General features: G+C 43.8%; 1 protein-coding gene across 6 annotated transcripts in view; it reads right to left on the bottom strand.

Moving 5' to 3' along the window:
* BUB1B (BUB1 mitotic checkpoint serine/threonine kinase B) overlaps positions 1-19971 on the bottom strand; it is a 42350-nt gene that overhangs the window by 13398 nt on the left and 8981 nt on the right. Inside the window, exons 3-16 of one of the 6 annotated variants that reach the window (XM_085580053.1) lie at positions 12169-12455; positions 9874-10056; positions 9469-9528; positions 9097-9241; positions 8164-8360; positions 7906-8084; positions 7598-7791; positions 4823-4917; positions 2833-3059; positions 2444-2556; positions 1824-1921; positions 1492-1544; positions 604-688; positions 119-224 (exon numbers count right to left, since the gene is read on the bottom strand). In XM_085580053.1, coding sequence (XP_085436179.1) covers positions 119-224; positions 604-688; positions 1492-1544; positions 1824-1921; positions 2444-2556; positions 2833-3059; positions 4823-4917; positions 7598-7791; positions 7906-8084; positions 8164-8360; positions 9097-9241; positions 9469-9528; positions 9874-10016 — 1695 coding nt within the window. In that variant the 5' untranslated portion in view covers positions 10017-10056; positions 12169-12455. Of the gene's footprint in view, positions 1-118; positions 225-603; positions 689-1491; positions 1545-1823; positions 1922-2443; positions 2557-2832; positions 3060-4822; positions 4918-7597; positions 7792-7905; positions 8085-8163; positions 8361-9096; positions 9242-9468; positions 9529-9873; positions 10057-10357; positions 10496-11266; positions 11415-12168; positions 12456-19971 lie in introns of those variants that run through there. The other 5 variants (XM_085580055.1, XM_085580052.1, XM_085580054.1 and 2 more) reach the window with 5 other exon arrangements.

Here is a 19971-nt window from a genome sequence, read left to right as displayed (position 1 = left end):
ATCCTTGGTTTTCACACGTGATGCCAGTCCAGACAAGCTGACTCAGTCTGACAGCAGCACAGGCTGCCTTGCTCTCTCCTGGGCAGGAAATCTGCCAGGGGCTGAAGTGTTTCCTTACACAGGCTGCTGCTGCTGCTCTGCTTTCCTTGGCACTCAGAGAATCCACAGGATCACGAACAGAGAGAGGCTGACGGGCACTTTTCTGCCTATGATCTGCTGAACAACTGAGAAGAAGTTACAGTCAGTTACCTATTTATTACAGCAGCTTCCCATCTCCAGCAAATTCCTCTCAAGAGCTTAAGTCTATTGATCACTTCAATCAACTAATTTCTACTACAGAACTAGCAGTAAGCAATAATTACAGCTCTCCAGAATGAAGCAAGTTTATAGAGTAGCTTAAATAGTTCCAGGTTGAAGATGAAGAACAGAAGAGTATTTTCTCATCATGGATTCTGAGTAATTAAATTAAAAATACCAACATAAACAAAACAAAACACATCCCCCACACATCCCTGTAGTTAACGCGTATTTCAGCTGCTACAGCAACAGCTTTGATCCTTCTGTTTTCCTTCCCTCTGAAATCCAAGTCTTGAATAATTCTACCTTATATTCTCATTTGTCAAAGCAGAGGATTCATCAAATATAGAGAAAAACGGAACAGCAGCTGGTGGGCGAAGCAGACCAACATCTGTAAAGAAAAACGAGGAGGCTCTTTCATATCCATAGTTCTTCCAAAATAGCATATCCAATACTACTTAAAATAATTAATACACAGTTCTAAAAGTACTGCTTCTAACAGTAAGTTACAGAGCTGGCATACAAAGAAACCTATTTAATAATGTTTGGTTTTGCTACGTTAATGAAACCACTCCTTTACCACCATATGTGAGCTAACTTGCTGTATTTAGACTATGCTTCAGAATTTGTCCATTTTTCTGCAAGACTGTCTCATTTCGCTGTTTCTCCTCAGAGTTTAAAAATGTATTTCCACTGTGGCTATCTGGGGACACATCAGGAGTCTGGATAACCTCTGTCAACAGCAACAAAAGTCAACCCCAATCTGAAGTAAAGTTCTTTGGGATCTGACCTTCCCAACAAAACTTACCAAAATCAATAATATACAATTTATGGATGCATTCTCCTAGCAAAAACTCTAAGGAAAAAGGACTTAAGGCAGTTATCAATCTCATGATATTATTAAACTCTTCTGAAATGCTAGTAAGACAGCAAACATGAAAAATGGAAGAAAACTTTCCAGCTACTGAAAGAAAAATGCTCTTCTTCTTGAAAGTCGTTTCAAATAGTGACAGTTCTCAGATCTCAGATGCTCTATATTTTGCACAATAAGGTAAAATGCACTACTAGCACACATACTGTTATTCTTCTTATCCACCTAAGCTTTGGGTTTTACTTTGCTGCCTTCTTGGTATTCATGGAACACTTTCCTTTAACCAGACTGTCTCGTTAATGGTAAAAAACTTCACTACTTACCCTCAGAACAAGATGGTTTATGTAGTTGAGTATCTTCATAGATCTGGAATTCACTGTGAAAAAGATAAAATAAACAAGTTTGTATTCTACAGATCCTCACAAAACATAAGTAAACTCTGTAAAAAAGGCAAGCCAAGATGACAAATGCTTCTTGAAAAAAGTTAAGATCCCTCAGACATATGGAGAAAGAGCACAGATCCTGGTTATAGGCTGATGTCAAGGCTATACTCCATTCTACCTGAGAAAACAGGCTGCTAGTGATCCATGTTACTAGTCATACCTACATAGCCTCACAAGTGTTCTCCCTGCTGGCTAAAAAAACCCTCTAGTACCTTTGTGACTGAGGCTGTTTCTCCCCATATTCTTTTGCACTGGGAAAAGTAAATCCTTGCATTCCCAAAGGTGTGGAAGCTCCCATTACCTCTGCTGCCTGCAGAAACAAAGGCACATTTTAGTTCTACAGTGGTAGAATCACAAGCCAGGCAAAAAGGCTCCAAAACCATGAAGATAATTCCACGTAGTCATTAAAACCCTGATAGGAAATGGTTGCCTTTAGCTGCTTTTATTTGTACTTAGCTTACCTGCACGAAGAAAGTAAAGTCCACTTTTATTGCACAGTGAAGTTAAAAGGCATCATTTACTCTTTGCAACCATATTTATACTTTTATAGGAGATTTTAGTTACTCTCTAACCGTTAAGGACATATGTAAGTAGTTAGGTAGCCTAAAAAAGTCACAACTCTGTTTCATTATTTAAAGTACTTACTGTGAAGGCATTGTTTTAGAAACAGGGACGTAAGAGAAAGAGAGAAAGAGCATATACTTTACTAGCGAAGAATCCTTTCAAAAGAAGTTTAAAATGTGTTCGAAGAATATCAGAAATGCTTTCTTTTGGCTTTTTTGGGTACTTTTATTTAAAATTGCATGTACTTGCAGATAAATGAGTACAATACCTGTTCATGTGGTTGTGGCTGCTTGTCATCTTCTTTCTTCTTTAATTTCTTTTCCAGCTCTTCAATCTTCCTTTGTATTTCTTCCTTCTTCCGTTCGATGGCTTGTATTTCATCTAAGGAAAATACACTTCTAAGGCCCAATGCCTACTTCACATACAATTGGTGGCTGCAGCCTAAATTGTCAAGGGGCCGAAACTTCTGGTGGTCTTTCCCTGTCCCACAGCTTCCATGTAAAGCTGTTGAATGTGCTACTGTCTCTGTACCTTACAGCAGTTAAACAACTACTCCAGTAGAAAAAGACAAGCAGCTGCAACAACAGACAGAAGCAAATACAATTTCATTATTCCATCTGGAATGCCCTACTTATTCCAGCCCACTTTGAAACATACCCTCATCTTTCTTTCTTGCTTTCTTCCTGTACATTTCAGCTCGGATCTCTTCAAAAGAGAATTCATCCACTCCAGCATAAACTTTCTCTTTGCAGTACATCACCATCTCTTTCTTTGCCTGAGCGTCCTGTTGCTGATGCTGCACACGCTGCAGTGGGTCCTCCCGTTCCTCAGGTTTGCGAGTACTTAACACACAGTTTATGCTGGGCTCAATTTTGCATGGAGTCCTGAAGAAATAAGAATTTATTACTTGGGCTTTGTGAACTTCACTGTAGCACAGAAAAGCAGGCACAGGATACAACAGATTTCAGAACCTGTTTTTGGAGTAAAGACATTTTATTCCATGTTTTGAAAAAATACACAAGAAAATTGGAATGAGTAACACCAAACTACTCAGAATTGTGTGACAACTAAAACAAAACAAACAACCAAGCACAAATGCAACCTAAAGTGTTTATAATGTACAATCAAAACCAAATAAAATTCTTATAATGTCTGAACTGCCGTGCATCCTGAAGCAGGATCTGTTAAATTCAGCTCCATTGAGCTGTGTGACCACAGGCAAGACAAGTCCCTAAACTCTGGTTTGTTGGATGGTTATCAGGAAGAAAAGGGGCACAGGAGAAAAAGGACTTCAAAATGGATTTTCTTGGGCCAGAAGAAGCAATGCTGGTACAGCTTTACAAACATGTGGATAAGCAATCCACCTTGATAAACTCAGTTCGGAGAGTGATCATGAGGCAAACAGGTGCTCCTAATGTTTGGGATTTTAAAGCTTTACTGGGGGAGTGTGGGGATCAATATCAAGATCATAACAGGGACCTCTGCCAAGAACCCTGGATGACAGCAGATGCTGTGATTTGCACCATATATCAACAGTTTCAGCATAGCACTTCCACATTTGGCAGGTAACAGTGGTATCATAAGGAAATTGATTCAAAGACAGAAAAAAAAAAAAGTACTTTTAAGATTTCAACAACAGTATCTAAACCTACATACCAAGTGTCTGCCTAAGTTACTTAGAGCTCACTTAGCCTGGTGCTCAGTTCTACCCACTCCATCCCTCTCCCTGCTATGAAAAGCTGCTGCCTTCCATAAGTAACAAATCTTCATCCCAGAGAAATGATAATGCCAAGAGATTGACCCTCTGATGTGGCATCACTGACTTGGATGAGAAAGAAACAGCCTTACACTTTAAACTGGAATGCAGATTTTAATTATTTGTCAACTAAACAATGGCACCGCCAGAGGCACAGCCATCCTGCAATCCACATGCAAATCCCTGCTGCTCACCACCTCCCAGCATTCCTGGGTTCCATGCGACTCAGACCTCTGGGGAACTGTCACTAATACCAAACAGTCTTTTCCACTCCTCTCTCAGAAGGAGCCTGTCTATTTCCCTGGCCATCTCATTACCCACAGAGAGGTAGAGCAACCTTCCAAAGTAACGTGTTTTCCTCTGCTCTAACTGAACCACCCCATCTCCTGGGATTTATCAGCATTTCAGGGAGCACTGTACAAACAGCACACTCACTCCTCCACGACCTAAGCAACACAGTTGGCATGGCAACTCTGACAACTTATTTCAGAATAAAACTCCAGATATGCTGAGCACAGAGTTCCCAAGACAGAAAAAACCAGCCACATTTGCTGCCTCCATTTGGGCCTCTTTCACAGCAAACAGTACCCTAAGACATGTAGCTTGTGGTTTTGTGTAAACACACCGAGTTAAGCTATTAAACTCATTAGCATATATGAATATGATATAGGCTCCCACATCATGAGCAGCACTGAACATTTCCTATGTCCTTATGCAACCTCTGCTGAAGCCTCTGTCATCAAGCTGCAGCACTAATTGCTTTCAGGCTGACAGATTTCTAAATTCTTCTAGCTCAAGAGGCTTAAGTACTTGGCAAAACCAAGTCCCAGTTTTAGACAGCAGCTTTGAGAATTCCAAATGCAATCCCCCCAGCTCCAACTCAAGACTCACATCATTTGGGGCTGAGCTGACTCGTCCACATAGGGGGTGAAACTGGGCAGTGGGTGGGGCACTTCCAAACCAGAGCTCACAGAGCTGCGAGGACGCTGCGGAAGGAAAGGCAACATTAACAACACAGCGATTCATTTCACTCTCCACATCCCTCTGCATTCTGCATCTCCCTTTTCCTCATCTTCTGCTCATTTGGAGGTTTTCTTTTATAGAAAATTAAACTTGATGGAGACTTTTCTGAGATGAATTCTCTTCTGACACAGTCACAGCCCACCAGCTGACCACTGGCAAGTAAAAGGCAAGGCACACGCCTCCTGCATGTACTCCCCAGCCCCTCTTATTCTGAGGGAATGTTTTGTACATATTGAGGGAGATATATATACATTATCCTGGCCAGGCTGTGTATTCCTTAATTTCCACAGATGCCACAGTTCACATTTTAAAGCCAAGATTGTCCCTATTCTATAATAATATTTATTCCCTGTCCAACAATAACCTCAGACTTGGAGTTGGTTTTTTTTTTTTAATTTTCCCATCAAAGGCCATTACAGCACCACAAAAACCCTGTAACTGTTTCTGTGTTCCATTAGTAAAGAGAAGAGGTAGAATTTAGTCTGACAACGCAATACTCTCATCTGTATATTGCAATTCCCCAAGACTTTTCAGCACAAAAAAATGCATGTGCTGGGAATACTTCACAAACTCACTCCTCTTTTCCATCATTTCCCAAAATGCTTCCTGGGGCATCATGAAACCAGCAGGAAGAGAAACCACTTCTTCCCTCTGCAGGTTTTAAAATGTCAGAGCATTCACCAAAGGCTATTCTTGAACTGCCCTTCAGTGGGGCGGAATTAAACATCTTTGTCTCTTCTACCAGAAACAGGATATTTTATTTAATTAATTCTAAGAAATTTCATTAAGAGGGGAGCAGAGACTACTCTAAGGCCAGACATTAAAAGAAATATGGAAGCATTCAGAGACCACAATGAATGTTTTAAGCAGCACAAACAGGTAAAAGAAATTTTATCTTAATAACTCTTCCTCGCTCTTCTCAGCTATATTAAATCCATTATTTAGTTAACTTTTCCATTCATTTAACCAAACTGCTTTCTATCTAAAAACAACGTTCCTGGAGTTTCCCTAAATTTTAGCTTGGTTGCATCCCTCCCCCATTTGAGCATTTCTTAACAAGCTGCACTTATAACAATGTCCATATTGAGAAGATTAAAATATTTTCATCTCAATGCCCAAGGGTTTTAGCTTTTATGTCTTCTTCATGTGTTTGTGATTCTGTAGATTGTTAAATGCCTCAGTGCAACCTCCCGTACTTTCCCACATTTCTTTCCCACAGTGAACAGGCGCTTACTGACACATTCCTAAAATTTTGTTATCTCTTGCTTGTTACTTCTCCAAGGACATTTTATTTTGCAATCATTGGCATAATAAAGGTAGGGGAGGAAGGCAAAAGACAGAGGGGAGATTACCTAAACAGCTGCTCCTCTCATTGGACAACAGTGGGCAGATATTCCAATTGCCCAATCCTATCGACTGCAAGGATTAAATTCTGAACACTGGCTTTTGCCATATTGTGTACCTGAAGGCTTTCAAGGGAAGCTTTGCTTTTACATTGTCATTCTAACATGGTCTGGAAAAGCTTGTGTTCCACACCACGTCACCAACAGAACAGACCACTGGGGACACAAGCTTCATAAAGACACCCGAGGACATCCAGGCATCAATCTCCTGGCTTGCTAATCTCCTTCTCTCAGCTACAAAAACATGGCAACACTGCGGCTTAGCTGAGCACCTGTGAAACAAACCTGAGCTCACAGGATTGATTCCCTTCACACAAGGTCTTCCATCACTTCTCCACAACAGCCTAAACACCTGTAGCACAACTGTTCCTTTTGATGTTTACTTTAAGCCATTGGAAGCTACTCTCTGTCATCCTATTGCCAGGATAAATACTCCATTGAAACAGCACTTGCATTCTTTTGATCTGCGCTCTTCTGTGTTCCTCACAAGCACTTCCAAACAAGATGTGCAGAATGCTGCACATGCCTTCTTTGCACAAGGCAGCCAGCAAGTTCTTCCTTCAGGTTCTATTTTCCAAAATAACTCAGGTCTTACACTTCTATCTTACTGATTTAATTAATGCTTGGCTTCTCTCCCCTTCCCTGGATCATGTTTTGCCTCTTACATTCCTTTTCCGCCCTCCAAACATTTCAGCAAGCCACCTCTGCCAATTCTTCTCCTTAGCAAGAATTCCCTTTTCTTGATTTTAAAACTCCAGAGTTTTTGAACCTTATTTGACCAATATCAGCCTGCTAAACCTGAACAGAGTACACATGGCCAGGGACTCTCCTTTAGGAAAGTATCCATTCACAAGAGCATGCAGCGACAGGACAAGGGGGAATGGCCTTAAGCCAAAGGAGGTTGGCTTTGGATGAGATACGAGGAAGAAATTCTTCCCTAGGGGGGTGCTGAGGCCCTGGCACAGGTTGCCCACATAAGCTGTGGCTGATCCATCCTTGGGAGTGCCCAAGGCCAGGTTGCATGGGGCTTGGAGCAACCTGGGCTAGTGGAAGGTGAAACAAGATGATCTGTAAGGTTCCACTAAACACAAACAATTTCACAATTGTATAATTTAATCTGCATTTGCAATAGACAAGCTATAGGCAAAGGAGAAAATCACAGCGTCTATTTCAGGGTTTAGAAGTCATCAACTTAGACACTCCTTCCTCTGTTTTCCCCACCCCTTTTGAGCCTCCTTACCCTGCCAGAGTTCCACGGTCCTGCGCTGAGTTCATTCTCCTTGGCCCTGGGAACTGGAGGTGCTGGCCATGACTGTGCGGTAAGTGTGGGAATCTCAGGTCCAGACACAGAATTTTCATCGAAAACAGCAAAACCTGGAGTATTTGGAAGCTGTAGAGAAGCCTGAGGCTGGCAGCTTCTGTTTGGGTTAATGACTATAAGCAAGAAGATTTATGTCAATCAACCTTCAACCATCACATTCAATTGCAAATCTCACTATAAATAGATTTAACTCCTTCAATAACATTTTTTTTAGCTCTTGAATGTACCTTTAACTACATCTCCAGCACGATTAATGGGGGCTCTCACTTTCTTCTTCCCTCTGCCTTTGAGATCTGCCAGCGAACTTCTCTGAGGCTCTGCAATTTCCAGCAATCCCATATTGTCTCCATCAGGACTTTCCTCAAGTGCCAGTAGTGTCTGCCGAGAAACACGGGCCTGAAACTGCCTAGAAAAAAACATTGGAGAAGTCAGCATAACCTTCCCTATCCCAGGAGCCCAGATGAGCACCTACACTCTTCCCTTACTTGTGATGAGCCTGGAGTTTGTCCAAAGGCTCAGCCTTGCGCTGAAGTCCTTCCTGGAATATCAGATCTGCTTTTCTGAAGCTGCCCCTGGCCTCGAGTGCCTCTGCCCAGGTGATGTAGAGTGGGGCCAGCGTGGTGCCAATCTCCTGGCTGTGTAGGTAACCATACAGATCCAAGGGCTCGTTGCAGCAATCGCTCTGAAATAACCCAAGTATGTCTGTAATCACACTGCAGCAGGGTCCCAGTCAAAATCTGAGTTTCAATGCCTCCAGCAAGACCCCAGTGATTTCAATACAAGTCTGACAGGAGCAGCTGTAAGTCCAGTACACAGAATTTTATCATTTCTTATTTGAATGTGGGGTAATTCAATGATTGAACTGCACCATATTAGTGTTCCTGAGAATGAACAGTTATTTTAGCTTCAGATGAAGTATAATATATTTCTTGCCACTTTTGGAATTGGTAGATTACCTCAGCAAGCTAAAGCTGGGAAAATGTTGCTTTGTAAATAAATGGACAACAAAAATTACAGCAATGGAGAGACAGGACCAGAACACACTTGGCTTGCTTTAGAGTTTAAAAGGATGGGGATAGAAGACAGCTAGAAGCTAAAATACCTGGTAGGACAGATATATTTTAGATGCTGTATCTTTAAATCACTTCTCTTTCTCCTTAAATAAATATTTGAACTCTATTTATTCAAGGCAGCTTTTTCAAAACAAAAACTTTTAGAGTTTGCAGTTGTCCAAAGTGAACAACCCTAAAAAATAGTCTGAAAATGAGAAGCAGAATTCAAGAGTAACATTTCTAGAAAAATATGTCTAATATTGCACTTGTTGGCTCTTGTCACCATAATCAACTTAGCTACATGCAGACAACATGACAAGGTCCCAAAAAAAGCAGCACCCAAGAGATGTTCCCCAAAACACTCACAAACTTGAGCCAGAGATTAAGATAGCGAGGATCTTTGTAGTATCGCTGCTGCCCGTGGAGGGCTTGCACTGCCCTTTCCAGAACAGCTGCAAGGTTGCCATCCTTGCCACCCCCAGGGAAGGCCTGCTCTGTCCACTTGATGTACCTAGAGACAGCATGTGATCATAGCAAGTGTCAGTTCTTAATAAGCCTCTATAAAATATAATGAAATTAAGAAAAAAATAGGCATAACACTGAAACACAATATAATATTTAAACACAATTATAAAAATTAGCTTTCAATTAATTTCTTATTAAATTAGAATATGTTTCCCTTCCTTTTACATGGATACATGACCATTTAACTTTTTTCGGAAATAAAGAAAAACTTACCGCTCCCACACATCTAGAGGGTCATCTCCACAGTAAAATCGTATTTCTGCTTCAAACTCCCTAAAACATAATATTATTCATCAATAAATACATTTGTATCACTGGAAGTTATCTTGTCTAATACAAATTAAGAGTTAATTATTAATTAAAAAGCACAGCCAAATCTCCCTAGTGTTTGCTGTTTAATGCTCCATTGCAAAACAGAAATTTTGAGGCCTGTACTACACAATACCTGCACTAAGTAGTTCTAAAATCCTAGAGCATGGTAATAGCAGAGACATAAATTACTACTAAGCTTCTTTTATGCCTTTTTAATGCCTATGAGATTAGTACAGCTAAAGAAGATATAGATAAAATGAAAAGGGAGGAAGATAAGAGGAAAGGAGGTGTTATAACATCACTTACTTTTTTTTAAGCTGCACAGTGGTGTGGCTGGAAGAGTCCTGCTGAGACAGTGCCTCTTGCAATCTGGACATCACCCGTCCCTGCCTGAGGGGCTGCACATTCTCCTTGCTCAGCTCCCACTCATGGCTGTCCTCCTGGGACATGATCACCTCTCCTCCAATCCTGAATGCTTCTCCTTTAATCCTGCATTTAAAAATAAATGGATACCTCCAAGGCTAGATACTGACCTGAAACCTGACAGAGACAGCTTTCCTAAGCCCATTCACCCCGAATTTCTGTGCAGCCAAACCACACTGCTTAGATTCCCAACTATTAGAGGGACTTGGGGGTTTAATTTCCCGTCCGGAAATACACGAAAAAAAAAAGCCCATCTTGAGAGTGAAGAACGGCAAGCAGGCAGTATTATCAGCAAAAGCCACAAAGACTAAGCCACCTCCCTCGCTACCCATTCCTCCTTTCCCTGCCCCGAGACCCTCCTCCTCACCCTCCTCACAGGGGTGCCGACGGCCGCGCTCCGGCCAGGGGGAGCCTCAGCCAGGCTTAGTCGGGACCCTCTGGTCCTTCCCCAGTCAGGCGAGCGGGGGCACAGCCCAGCCTCGACCCCCGCCGGGGGGCGGCGGGGCACAGCGGCGGGGACTCCCTGCTGCACCCATGGGAGGTTATTGCTTCCCCGGACGCACCGCCCCACGCCGGGGCCGGGCACCCCGCGCTGTCCGGGCAGCCCCAGCGCCGCGCCGAAAAACACGTCTCAGAGCGCCAGAGCCGCGAGCGCCAAGTGCCTCACGCCCTAAAGCCCCCCACGGGTCCCACACAGACACAAACCCTCGCAGACCCCCAGAGACACCCACAGCCCCTCACACCTCACGGACTACAGCCCCTCACCGATCCCTGAGTGCCCCTCAGCCCCGCGCCTGACGAATCCCGCAGCTGTCGGTCCCGCACACCGCACAACCTAGAGCCCCTCAGCCCCACAGGAACGCCACAGATCCCCCACAGCTCCTCAAACCCTATACAAGCGTCATGGCTCATCAACCCCACAGGGAGCCCACAGCCTCTCTCAGCCCCTCACGGATCTCCGAGCGCCTCTCAAGGACCCCAGAGCTCCACGCACCTCGCAGCACAAAATGCCGCCTCAGTCCCTGATAGACCCCACAATCATGAGCCCCGAGCACCTCGCAGCCCCTTACGGACTCCTCAGTGCCCCCCAGATCCTCGAGGGCCCGTCACGCCCACAGCCCCTCAAAGACTCCACAGGTTCTCAGCCTACTCCAGCCCCACAGGCGCGCGCGTCCCCCACGGACCAAACAACCCTCAGGCCCGCGCACTTCGCAGCCCTTGAGACCCCTCGGTCCCTCAGGGACCCCACAACCCTCAGCGCCCGCGCTCGTCTCACCCCACAGGGCCCCAACCTCCTCGGACCCCAGTGGACCTCAGCCCGCCTCAGTCCCGCGAAGCCCTCCCAGCCGAACGTGCCGCACACAGCGGCGCGAGCCGCCCGGACCGACACAGGACCCCAGCAGCGCAAAAGCCGTAACGGCGGCGCCGCCTCTGAATTCAAACCTCTCCCACCTCCCCATTGGCCGCACCCCGCCCCACATGATTGGCGCCGGCCTGCGTCGCCACGGGGCGTCACGGGAAATGTAGTTCCCGCCTCACCCGCGGCGGCGGCGGGAAAAAAAAAAATAGAAATAATGCGCTCGCAGTTAATCTCATCTGGAAGGAATACTCCTCTTCCTGCTCCCATGTGTTCCAACCCTTTCCCTCTGCTAACCGCTGGCACTCGCTGATTATCCACTTTATTACTAGGTCTTAAATTCATACTGTCATTTTTCCTGAGGCACTCACCTCAGGAAACTGGCAATGTGTTCTGCTTTAGTGACACAGAAAATCTCGCTTTTGGGGTATCCCTGAAAAATAAATGGGTTGATATTCCCAGAAGTGGCTCACAGAGGCTGTGTTACTACGATGCTTAGTGACATTAATAACCTTCTCTCTACAAGTATAAAATCAACTGGTGATTCTGCTCTTCATGTTTGATAATGAGGACAGAAAGCATTTATTTCTCTGTAAGTTATTTGGTTAAAAAAAACCTTGTACTTAAGTCCCACAGCAGTAATGCAAAAAGCCAACGGGCTTGCTATTACCTCTTCAATCTGCTCAAGTCAAAGCAGACACTGAAATTGCTCTGACCAGGATATTCTGGTCTTTTCAGAAAACTCCATCCTTAGCAATAGTAAAGCCACAACATGAAAGACATGCAGGAGAAAGGGCTAAAGGTCCCTTACTGTTAATTACCTCAGTTTTTTGACACTGAGAGCTTCAGTGTATGCCCCTTCACACTCTGGTGTCTCCTGATTCAGAGGTGCACTCTTGGATTCTGGACTGTCTTCCTTCAGTTCACTCTGAGAGAAAGCAGGAGCTGGGACTCTCTGAGCTACCACCCTGTGAAAGGGCGTTGAGGCCAGGTGGGCAGCCCTGTTAAAGTCACACGTGTCCTCTGGGTTGGCACAAAGGGTCTTGTTCTTGTAGGAGCCTGTCACAATTGCATCCTCACTCAAACGTTCAATTCCATTCACCTCATCCTGGAGAAAAACAGAAGACACTGTGAAAGCCTGCAGACTTTATGACCATTTTTTCTTTATTTCAAAGATGAACATTTCTCTTCCCTTGCTTCCACTCCACCACCTTCCAACATGAAAAGGACATTTAGCCTTCATTAACTCTACTTATCACAGAATCCCAGAATGCTCCAGGGACTTAAAGACCACTGACTTCCACCTCCTCACCATGGGCAGGAACACCTTCCACTAGACCAGGCTGCTCCAAGCCCCATCCAACCTGGCCTGGAACCCTTCCTGGGACAAGGCAGCCACAGCCACATATTTCCAGTATAATCTCATCATCATCCTGTCCAATTCCTGCCATGCCAGGCAGCAGTTTAGAATCCTTGGTTTTCACACGTGATGCCAGTCCAGACAAGCTGACTCAGTCTGACAGCAGCACAGGCTGCCTTGCTCTCTCCTGGACAGGAAATCTGCCAGGGGCTGAAGTGTTTCCTTACACAGGCTGCTGCTGCTGCTCTGCTTTCCTTGGCACTCAGAGAATCCACAGGATCACAAACAGAGAGAGGCTGACGGGCACTTTTCTGCCTATGATCTGCTGAACAACTGAGAAGAAGTTACAGTCAGTTACCTATTTATTAGAGCAGCTTCCCATCTCCAGCAAATTCCTCTCAAGAGCTTAAGTCTATTGATCACTTCAATCAACTAATTTCTACTACAGAACTAGCAGTAAGCAATTATTACAGCTCTCCAGAATGAAGCAAGTTTATAGAGCAGCTTAAATAGTTCCAGGTTGAAGATGAAGAACAGAAGAGTATTTTCTCATCATGGATTCTGAGTAATTAAATTAAAAATACCAACATAAACAAAACAAAACACATCCCCCACACATCCCTGTAGTTAACGCGTATTTCAGCTGCTACAGCAACAGCTTTGATCCTTCTGTTTTCCTTCCCTCTGAAATCCAAGTCTTGAATAATTCTACCTTATATTCTCATTTGTCAAAGCAGAGGATTCATCAAATATAGAGAAAAATCAAACACACAGCCCATGGGGGAAGCAGACCAATATGTGTAAAGAAAAACCAAGAGGCTCTTTCATATCTACAATTCTTCCAAAATAGCATAACCAACATTACTTCAAATAGTTAATACCCGGTCTTAAAAGTGCTGTTTCTAGCAGGTGTCCATCATACCATGAGGAAATTGATTCATAGACAGGGAAAAAATGAACTTTTACGATTTCAACAACAGTATCTAAACCTACATACCAAGTCTCTGCCTAAGCTACTTAGAGCTCACTTAGCCTGGTGCTCAGTTCTACCCACTCCATCCCTCTCCCTGCTATGAAAAGCTGCTGCCTTCCATAATTAACAGATCTTCATCCCAGAGAAATGATAATGCCAAGAGGTTTACTCCATCACTGACTTGCATGACAAAGAAACAGCCTTACACTTTAAACTGGAATGCAGATTTTACTTATTTGTCAACTAAACAATGGCACCGCCACAGGCACAGCCATCCTGCAATCCACATGCAAATCCCTGCTGCTCACCACCTCCCAGCATTCCTGGGTTCCATGCGACTCAGACCTCTGGGAACTGTCACTAATACCAAACAGTCTTTTCCACTCCTCTCTCAGAAGGAGCCTGTCTATTCCCTGGCCATCTCATTACCCACAGAGAGGTAGAGCAACCTTCCAAAATAACGTGTTTTCCTCTGCTCTAACTGAACCACCCCATCTCCTGGGATTTATCAGCATTTCAGGGAGCACTGTACAAGCAGCACACTCACTCCTCCACGACCTAAGCAACACAGTTGGCATGGCAACTCTGACAACTTATTTCAGAATAGAACTCCAGATATGCTGAGCACAGAGTTCCCAAGACAGAAAAAAACCAGCCACATGTGCTGCCTCCATTTGGGCCTCTTTCACAGCAAACAGCACCCTAAGACAGGTAGCTTGTGGTTTTGTGTAAACACACTGAGTTAAGCTATTAAACTCATTAGCATATATGAATATGATATAGGCTCTCACATCATGAGCAGCACTGAACACTTCCCATGTCCTTTTGTGTTTTAGTAAAGATGGACACGACACTCCAAGGTTCAAGCATCAATAGCAACCTTTATTGTTCATATCTCTCATTCATACGGTTTTGAAAAGCAATGTGTGTTGTTCACAATTGGCTGGCGACTTATTGCCACCCAGTTCAGTGGCCAATAGCTGCCTCCATACCGCTCACCAAAGATTGGCCAGCATCCACTCCTTGCAGTAAGGTCCTGCTTGTCAGTGCTTTCTTCCATAAAGATGTTTACTTCCTTTTCTCATGGGTACAGGCTGATCAAGTCAAGGTCAAGGTTACTTGTGTCTGTGAGGCTTTCATGCCAGCTGTTAGCCATCATAGTTCCCCCTTTTTATTTTTCAGCTGCAAAGACAGTCTTTATCATGCTCTGCAGGGCCGTTTGCAGACAGGGTAACAAATATGGCACAATGAGCAAAACAATTATGGTAATACAAAAAATTATAAGCCCAGTTGGAATGAGGCTCTTCACCTAGCTTGACAAACTTAACCCTTCTAGCCAGTGATCTGTCCCAGAAAATCTGCCGTATAACGCATGCCATCAAGCTCTTCACAACTATGTCCATGAGCTAACAAAAGAAAATCAATAGCATGCTGCATACTATCTACATCTATAGCCAAAGCACTCAAAATTGAGGAAGTTTCATTTACTCTTTTTGCTACAAAGCAAGCCAATCTATTTAATCCAGAAACTACTGGGGGTAAAATTTTGCTTGTCTGTTCCAAATTCTGTCTCACATATCATGTTTCAGTGTGTAATTAAAAATTACACATCCTTCTGCTGATAATGTCCCTAAAATGTCTAACTCTTGGGGTTCAAGTGAAGCACAGGTAAATTGTCATCTGAAACATCCCACAGTTCCATACAGGGGGTTTTAGTATTACAATTATTCTGGGAAGAGCATTGCATTTTGACAACATTTTGTGTTACTTGTACACTTTGTGTGCCATTTAAGAGTACCCTCACTTAAGAAGGTGTGAAAAGGTTGTTCTGGCTGTGCCACAGATACACAAAATCCCATCTGATTCAATGCATGGAGCAACCATGCCCAAACATTGTTACTGTTCCACAGCCATCAGCTGAGGGGCCGTCAGGGAGGCGTTGCTGGTTGTGATCCAGAGCAGAGCGTCGAGCAGGGTGCACACACTGGGCAGGTACCCATCGAATACCAGCATCTGTAGAAACACAAGCATACCCACACCCCAAACAACAAGGTCCCAAGGACCTTCCCACTTGCTGGTAATGAGGTCCCCATACCCATACCTTAGGCTTGGGCAACTGGAGGTCACTAAAGAACTGCAATGACAAAAAATGATTTAAAATAATAGGGTTTTGGAAGTTTGGCAATATTATAAGGTGATTCAGTGTATACAGAGCTTTGGCTACCCTACTTTGAGGGGTTTCACCAGATATTGACCCTTATTGTTTGTCAAGAATGCACTTCAAAGTGAAGTGGGCACACTCAACAATAGTTTGGCCTGTAGGGGAATGATGAATGCCAGTGAGATGCAACATGCCCCATAACTGCAAGAATTGATGAGTTTTCTGTGAGATATAGGCAGGGCCATTATCAGTTTTAACGGTGTGGTCAGCACTGCAGCAGAGCAGGGGCTGGCCCAACCATACTAGCTCATGTGGGCCATGTGGTGGAGGCAGTGTCCAGTTACCTGTTCAAAAGCCAGAAGCAAAAGAGCTTTTCCTGGGTTTTGTCCATTTTTAAATGTGATTTCATAGAGGTGTGCTCAGCTTCCTTAAGTGGTTTAACAGGGTGTCAGTACACAAAACTAGCCAGCTGATTGGTTCTGTTGGGTCCAGAGAAAGATGTTAGCAGTCCTCACAGAGAATCACTTCCATAACTGATGGATTATCTCTTTCCCTAAAAACCAAGCTATGTTAAACCATGACATTCTCCACCCCTCATCTCTGTGAATACACATTTTAAAATTATCAAAATTACATTCAACATGCAATTTCTACTTAGAACAATAAAAACTACTAAATTAAACAGAAGGAAAAAATTTCTTACACTAACCTCCACCCCTAGACATAAAATTACAATATAAATTTTCCACTATCATTCTATTTAACCTTATGGCTTAATACTTGCTTTGCCCCTTATTTCTCCTAATTAATCATCATCTCACAGCTTTCACCAATTACATGCATTCTCCACCAAAAGATGCAGTAGTTTCGGTAATTGGGCGGAAACACCAATTAAGTGTAATGGTTTTGGTTTGCCAATCCCAGTTTTCCAACCAACACACCAATTAATGTAGTGGGTCTAGCGCTGGCTAAATGCCAGTGCACCCACTAGTATTATTTACTCATTTTCTGTTGTGAGATAAGGATTAGGAGGAGGGCAAAACAGGTTTTAACTAAAAAACAAGCTGTGTTAAACCATAACACTTGAGGAAGTTAACTTTAAGAATATTAAACAAGGATAATAAATGTGGGGTAGTTAACCCTAAATAGAGTCATACCCAGTTGATGATACCTAAAAGTTTTTGTGCATCATTTAATGTCGGGATCTTTGTTGAAAATTGAATTGTTTGTGGCTGCATTGTTTAGTCTAACTTCTAAATATTTCCATGGGGGCTGTTGTTGCACCTCCTCAGGTGCAATATGCAACCCAAACTCTTGCATCAGTTTTGGCTGAATCTGTAAAAAGCTTTCTTTGCTGCATGATTGACAGAGAGCACTGTAAATACAAACTTTGGGATATCATCAGGATGTAAAGGAATGGTAATGAAACAAGTCTTTTAAATTGACAATCAAAATGTACCAAGTAGAACATATCATAGTTGGAGATGGTATTCCAGGCTGTAAAGCACCCATACTTCCCATAACTGTATTAATTTTTCTTAAGTCATGGAATAACTTCCATTTACCTGATTTCTTTTTAATCACAAACACTGGGGTGGTTCCATGGACTTGTTGATGGCTCAATATGCCCTTGATTTAATTGTTCTTTAACCAACAATTAAAGAGCATTCAGTTTTACTTTTTCAAGGGGCCACCGATTAACCCACACAGGTCATTCAGTGATGTAGGATGCTTTACACCCTTCCGCACAGAGGCCCCTGTTAAAAATCTGTTTCCACCCCCATGCTGATAAGACATCCCTTCCCCATAGGTGAGTGGCACAGCAATAACATAAGGATGGATCATGGATGTCTGTTCTGCATTTTTAACTAACACAGGCTTACTACTCAAGTAACTTTGTGTGGTACCTCCAAGACCAGCAACAACAGATCCTACAGCTATGGTGGGCCATGACCGAGGCCATGTGTTAGCAGGTATGATAGTTACATCTGCTCCAGTATCTATCATCCCACTAACCTTGATGTGGGATGGATTTGCCTGAGGCATTGTAAGAGCACAAAACACGTTTGGTCTTTGATCAGATATGATCTGAATCCAGTGTACTTTAGGTTCCCCCATCAAGCCAAAGCCTTGAGTCTGTTTTGGGAACACAAGACTTGAACAAGGCACAAGTTGAACAATATAACTTTTTAGCTGGAATGGATACAGGATGAGTAGGTGTACCTACTACGGTACCATAGCACATACTTGTCCAGTATAGTCTGCATCTGTAACTCAAGGGTGGACAAAAATACCCTGTAACATTACACTTGATCATCCTAATAATAATGTACTTAATATTTTCCCAGTAGACCCCATGGGCCTCAAGGGGGATTTTATATACCTTTAATGAGTCTATAAGTTATAATGTCAGCGGTAGAAACATCCATGCCAGCTGATTCTCTTGTTTTCCCTGTGAGGCGGTCGCATAGGGCTGCAATGGAGGACAGGAAGGTGCTTGTGTCTGCAAGTGCTTCCCCTTGGTGCTCTTGTTCCTGTTTCCCTATACACTAAGAGGTTGGCCATTAGCGTGGAATTTAGACTTGCATTGCTTGGCAAAATGACCGGGTTTTCCACATCGGTAACAGCTTCCCACTACAGGCACAGCTCTCCGTTTCTGGTGTGTTCTCCATGAGTTGGACCTATGGGGACAATTTGCTTTCTTGTGGCCTAGTTGCCCACATCCATAACATTGGTATGACCTTATAGTAGTTGCCAAGGAATCAGCTAACAAATCAGCAAACATTTTATAGGATACAGTACCAACTTCAGCACATGCATCAATCATTTCATTCAAGGATGGATCTTTTCTTCGTAATAGGTCTATAGCTTTCTTGCAGTCTTCATTTGCATTGTCTCGTGCCAGTGACAATATCAACAGATTTTTTGCATCATTATTTACTATTTGCTTTTCCACTGCATCTTGTAATCGTTTTATAAATTGCATATAAGGCTCTTTGGGGCCCTGCTTAATTTTTGCAAAAGCCTGAGTTGGTGTTGCCAATCCCATGCTTCCCACTTTCATCAGGGCCTGCATTCCTATATCTGTTGCCTGCGCCAATATCAAAGGATTTAGGCGTGCTTGCAACCGTGGGTTACTTACAGGAGGCAATCCCAGAAGTTGAGGGACCCCTACTGCAGAGCATGGATCTTGCTGTGGCAGTGCTAAATTATGCAGCCCTTGCTTTTCCGCATGTTGCTTCCAGGTGGACTCAAACACCAGGTATTCCATCGGGGTACAGAGCAACTGTGCTATTTGCTTGATATCAAAGGGTGTCATTTCACATTCAGTTAGAAGCCGTAACATCCTTGCTACGACTGGAGACCCCAGTCCATGTTGGGTGGCTAGTTGGCGTAACTGGGAGAGAATTTTAAAGGCAACATGTATATAGGGCGCATTTTGTGGCTCTTGGTCACCTGAGAACCGTGGTGATTGAGGTAAAGAAATTCGTTCAGCAACTTCATAATCTCCACTAACAAGTGCTATGAATTTCATCTGTTGCCAAAAGCTAACTGGATTGTATGCTGAGATAGTAGCCCCAGTCGTCCCACTCACAGGCTCTTGGCCACTCAAGAACAGCCGGGGCATTGGTACAGAAAGTCGTTCAGCAATTTCGAGATCCCCACTAGCAAATGCCTCTAATTTATAATGCTGCCAAGATCTAACTCGATCATATCCTGAGATAGTAGCTGATACTGGTTGCATGGCAAAAACATCCTCCTCACGGCCAGCAGGGGGACGACAACTTGGGCTTCCCCTGTTAGGATCCCACAGATCCGTTAATGGAGGGGCTTCCTTGGGCCTCTTAGGCTTTGGCTGTGGACACGGTGGGACGTGGTGTCCTGCCACTCCGGGTGTTGGCAGCTCCCTGGTGGAACTCTCAGCACCAAGCGCCACTTGGCTCCCGGCTCCTGTTTCCATGCCAAGGTTGTGATTGGGCCTATCACGCACTGGCGGAGCCGTCAGCAGAAGTTTATCATCACTGCAGTCATCCTCAGGCAGAGGAGAAGAGAATGGGTTTGTGGTAACCATGGGAGCCACTCGGCTCCCGGCTCCTTTGTCCTTGCCGAGGTTGTGATTAGGCCTATCA

The sequence above is a fragment of the Lonchura striata genome, chromosome 5 (genome assembly GCF_050655825.1).
Source record: "Lonchura striata isolate lonStrDom1 chromosome 5, ASM5065582v1, whole genome shotgun sequence".
Lineage (NCBI taxonomy): Eukaryota > Metazoa > Chordata > Aves > Passeriformes > Estrildidae > Lonchura > Lonchura striata.
Note: the sequence above shows the minus strand (reverse complement) of the source record. Positions and strands in the feature narration are given on the sequence as shown.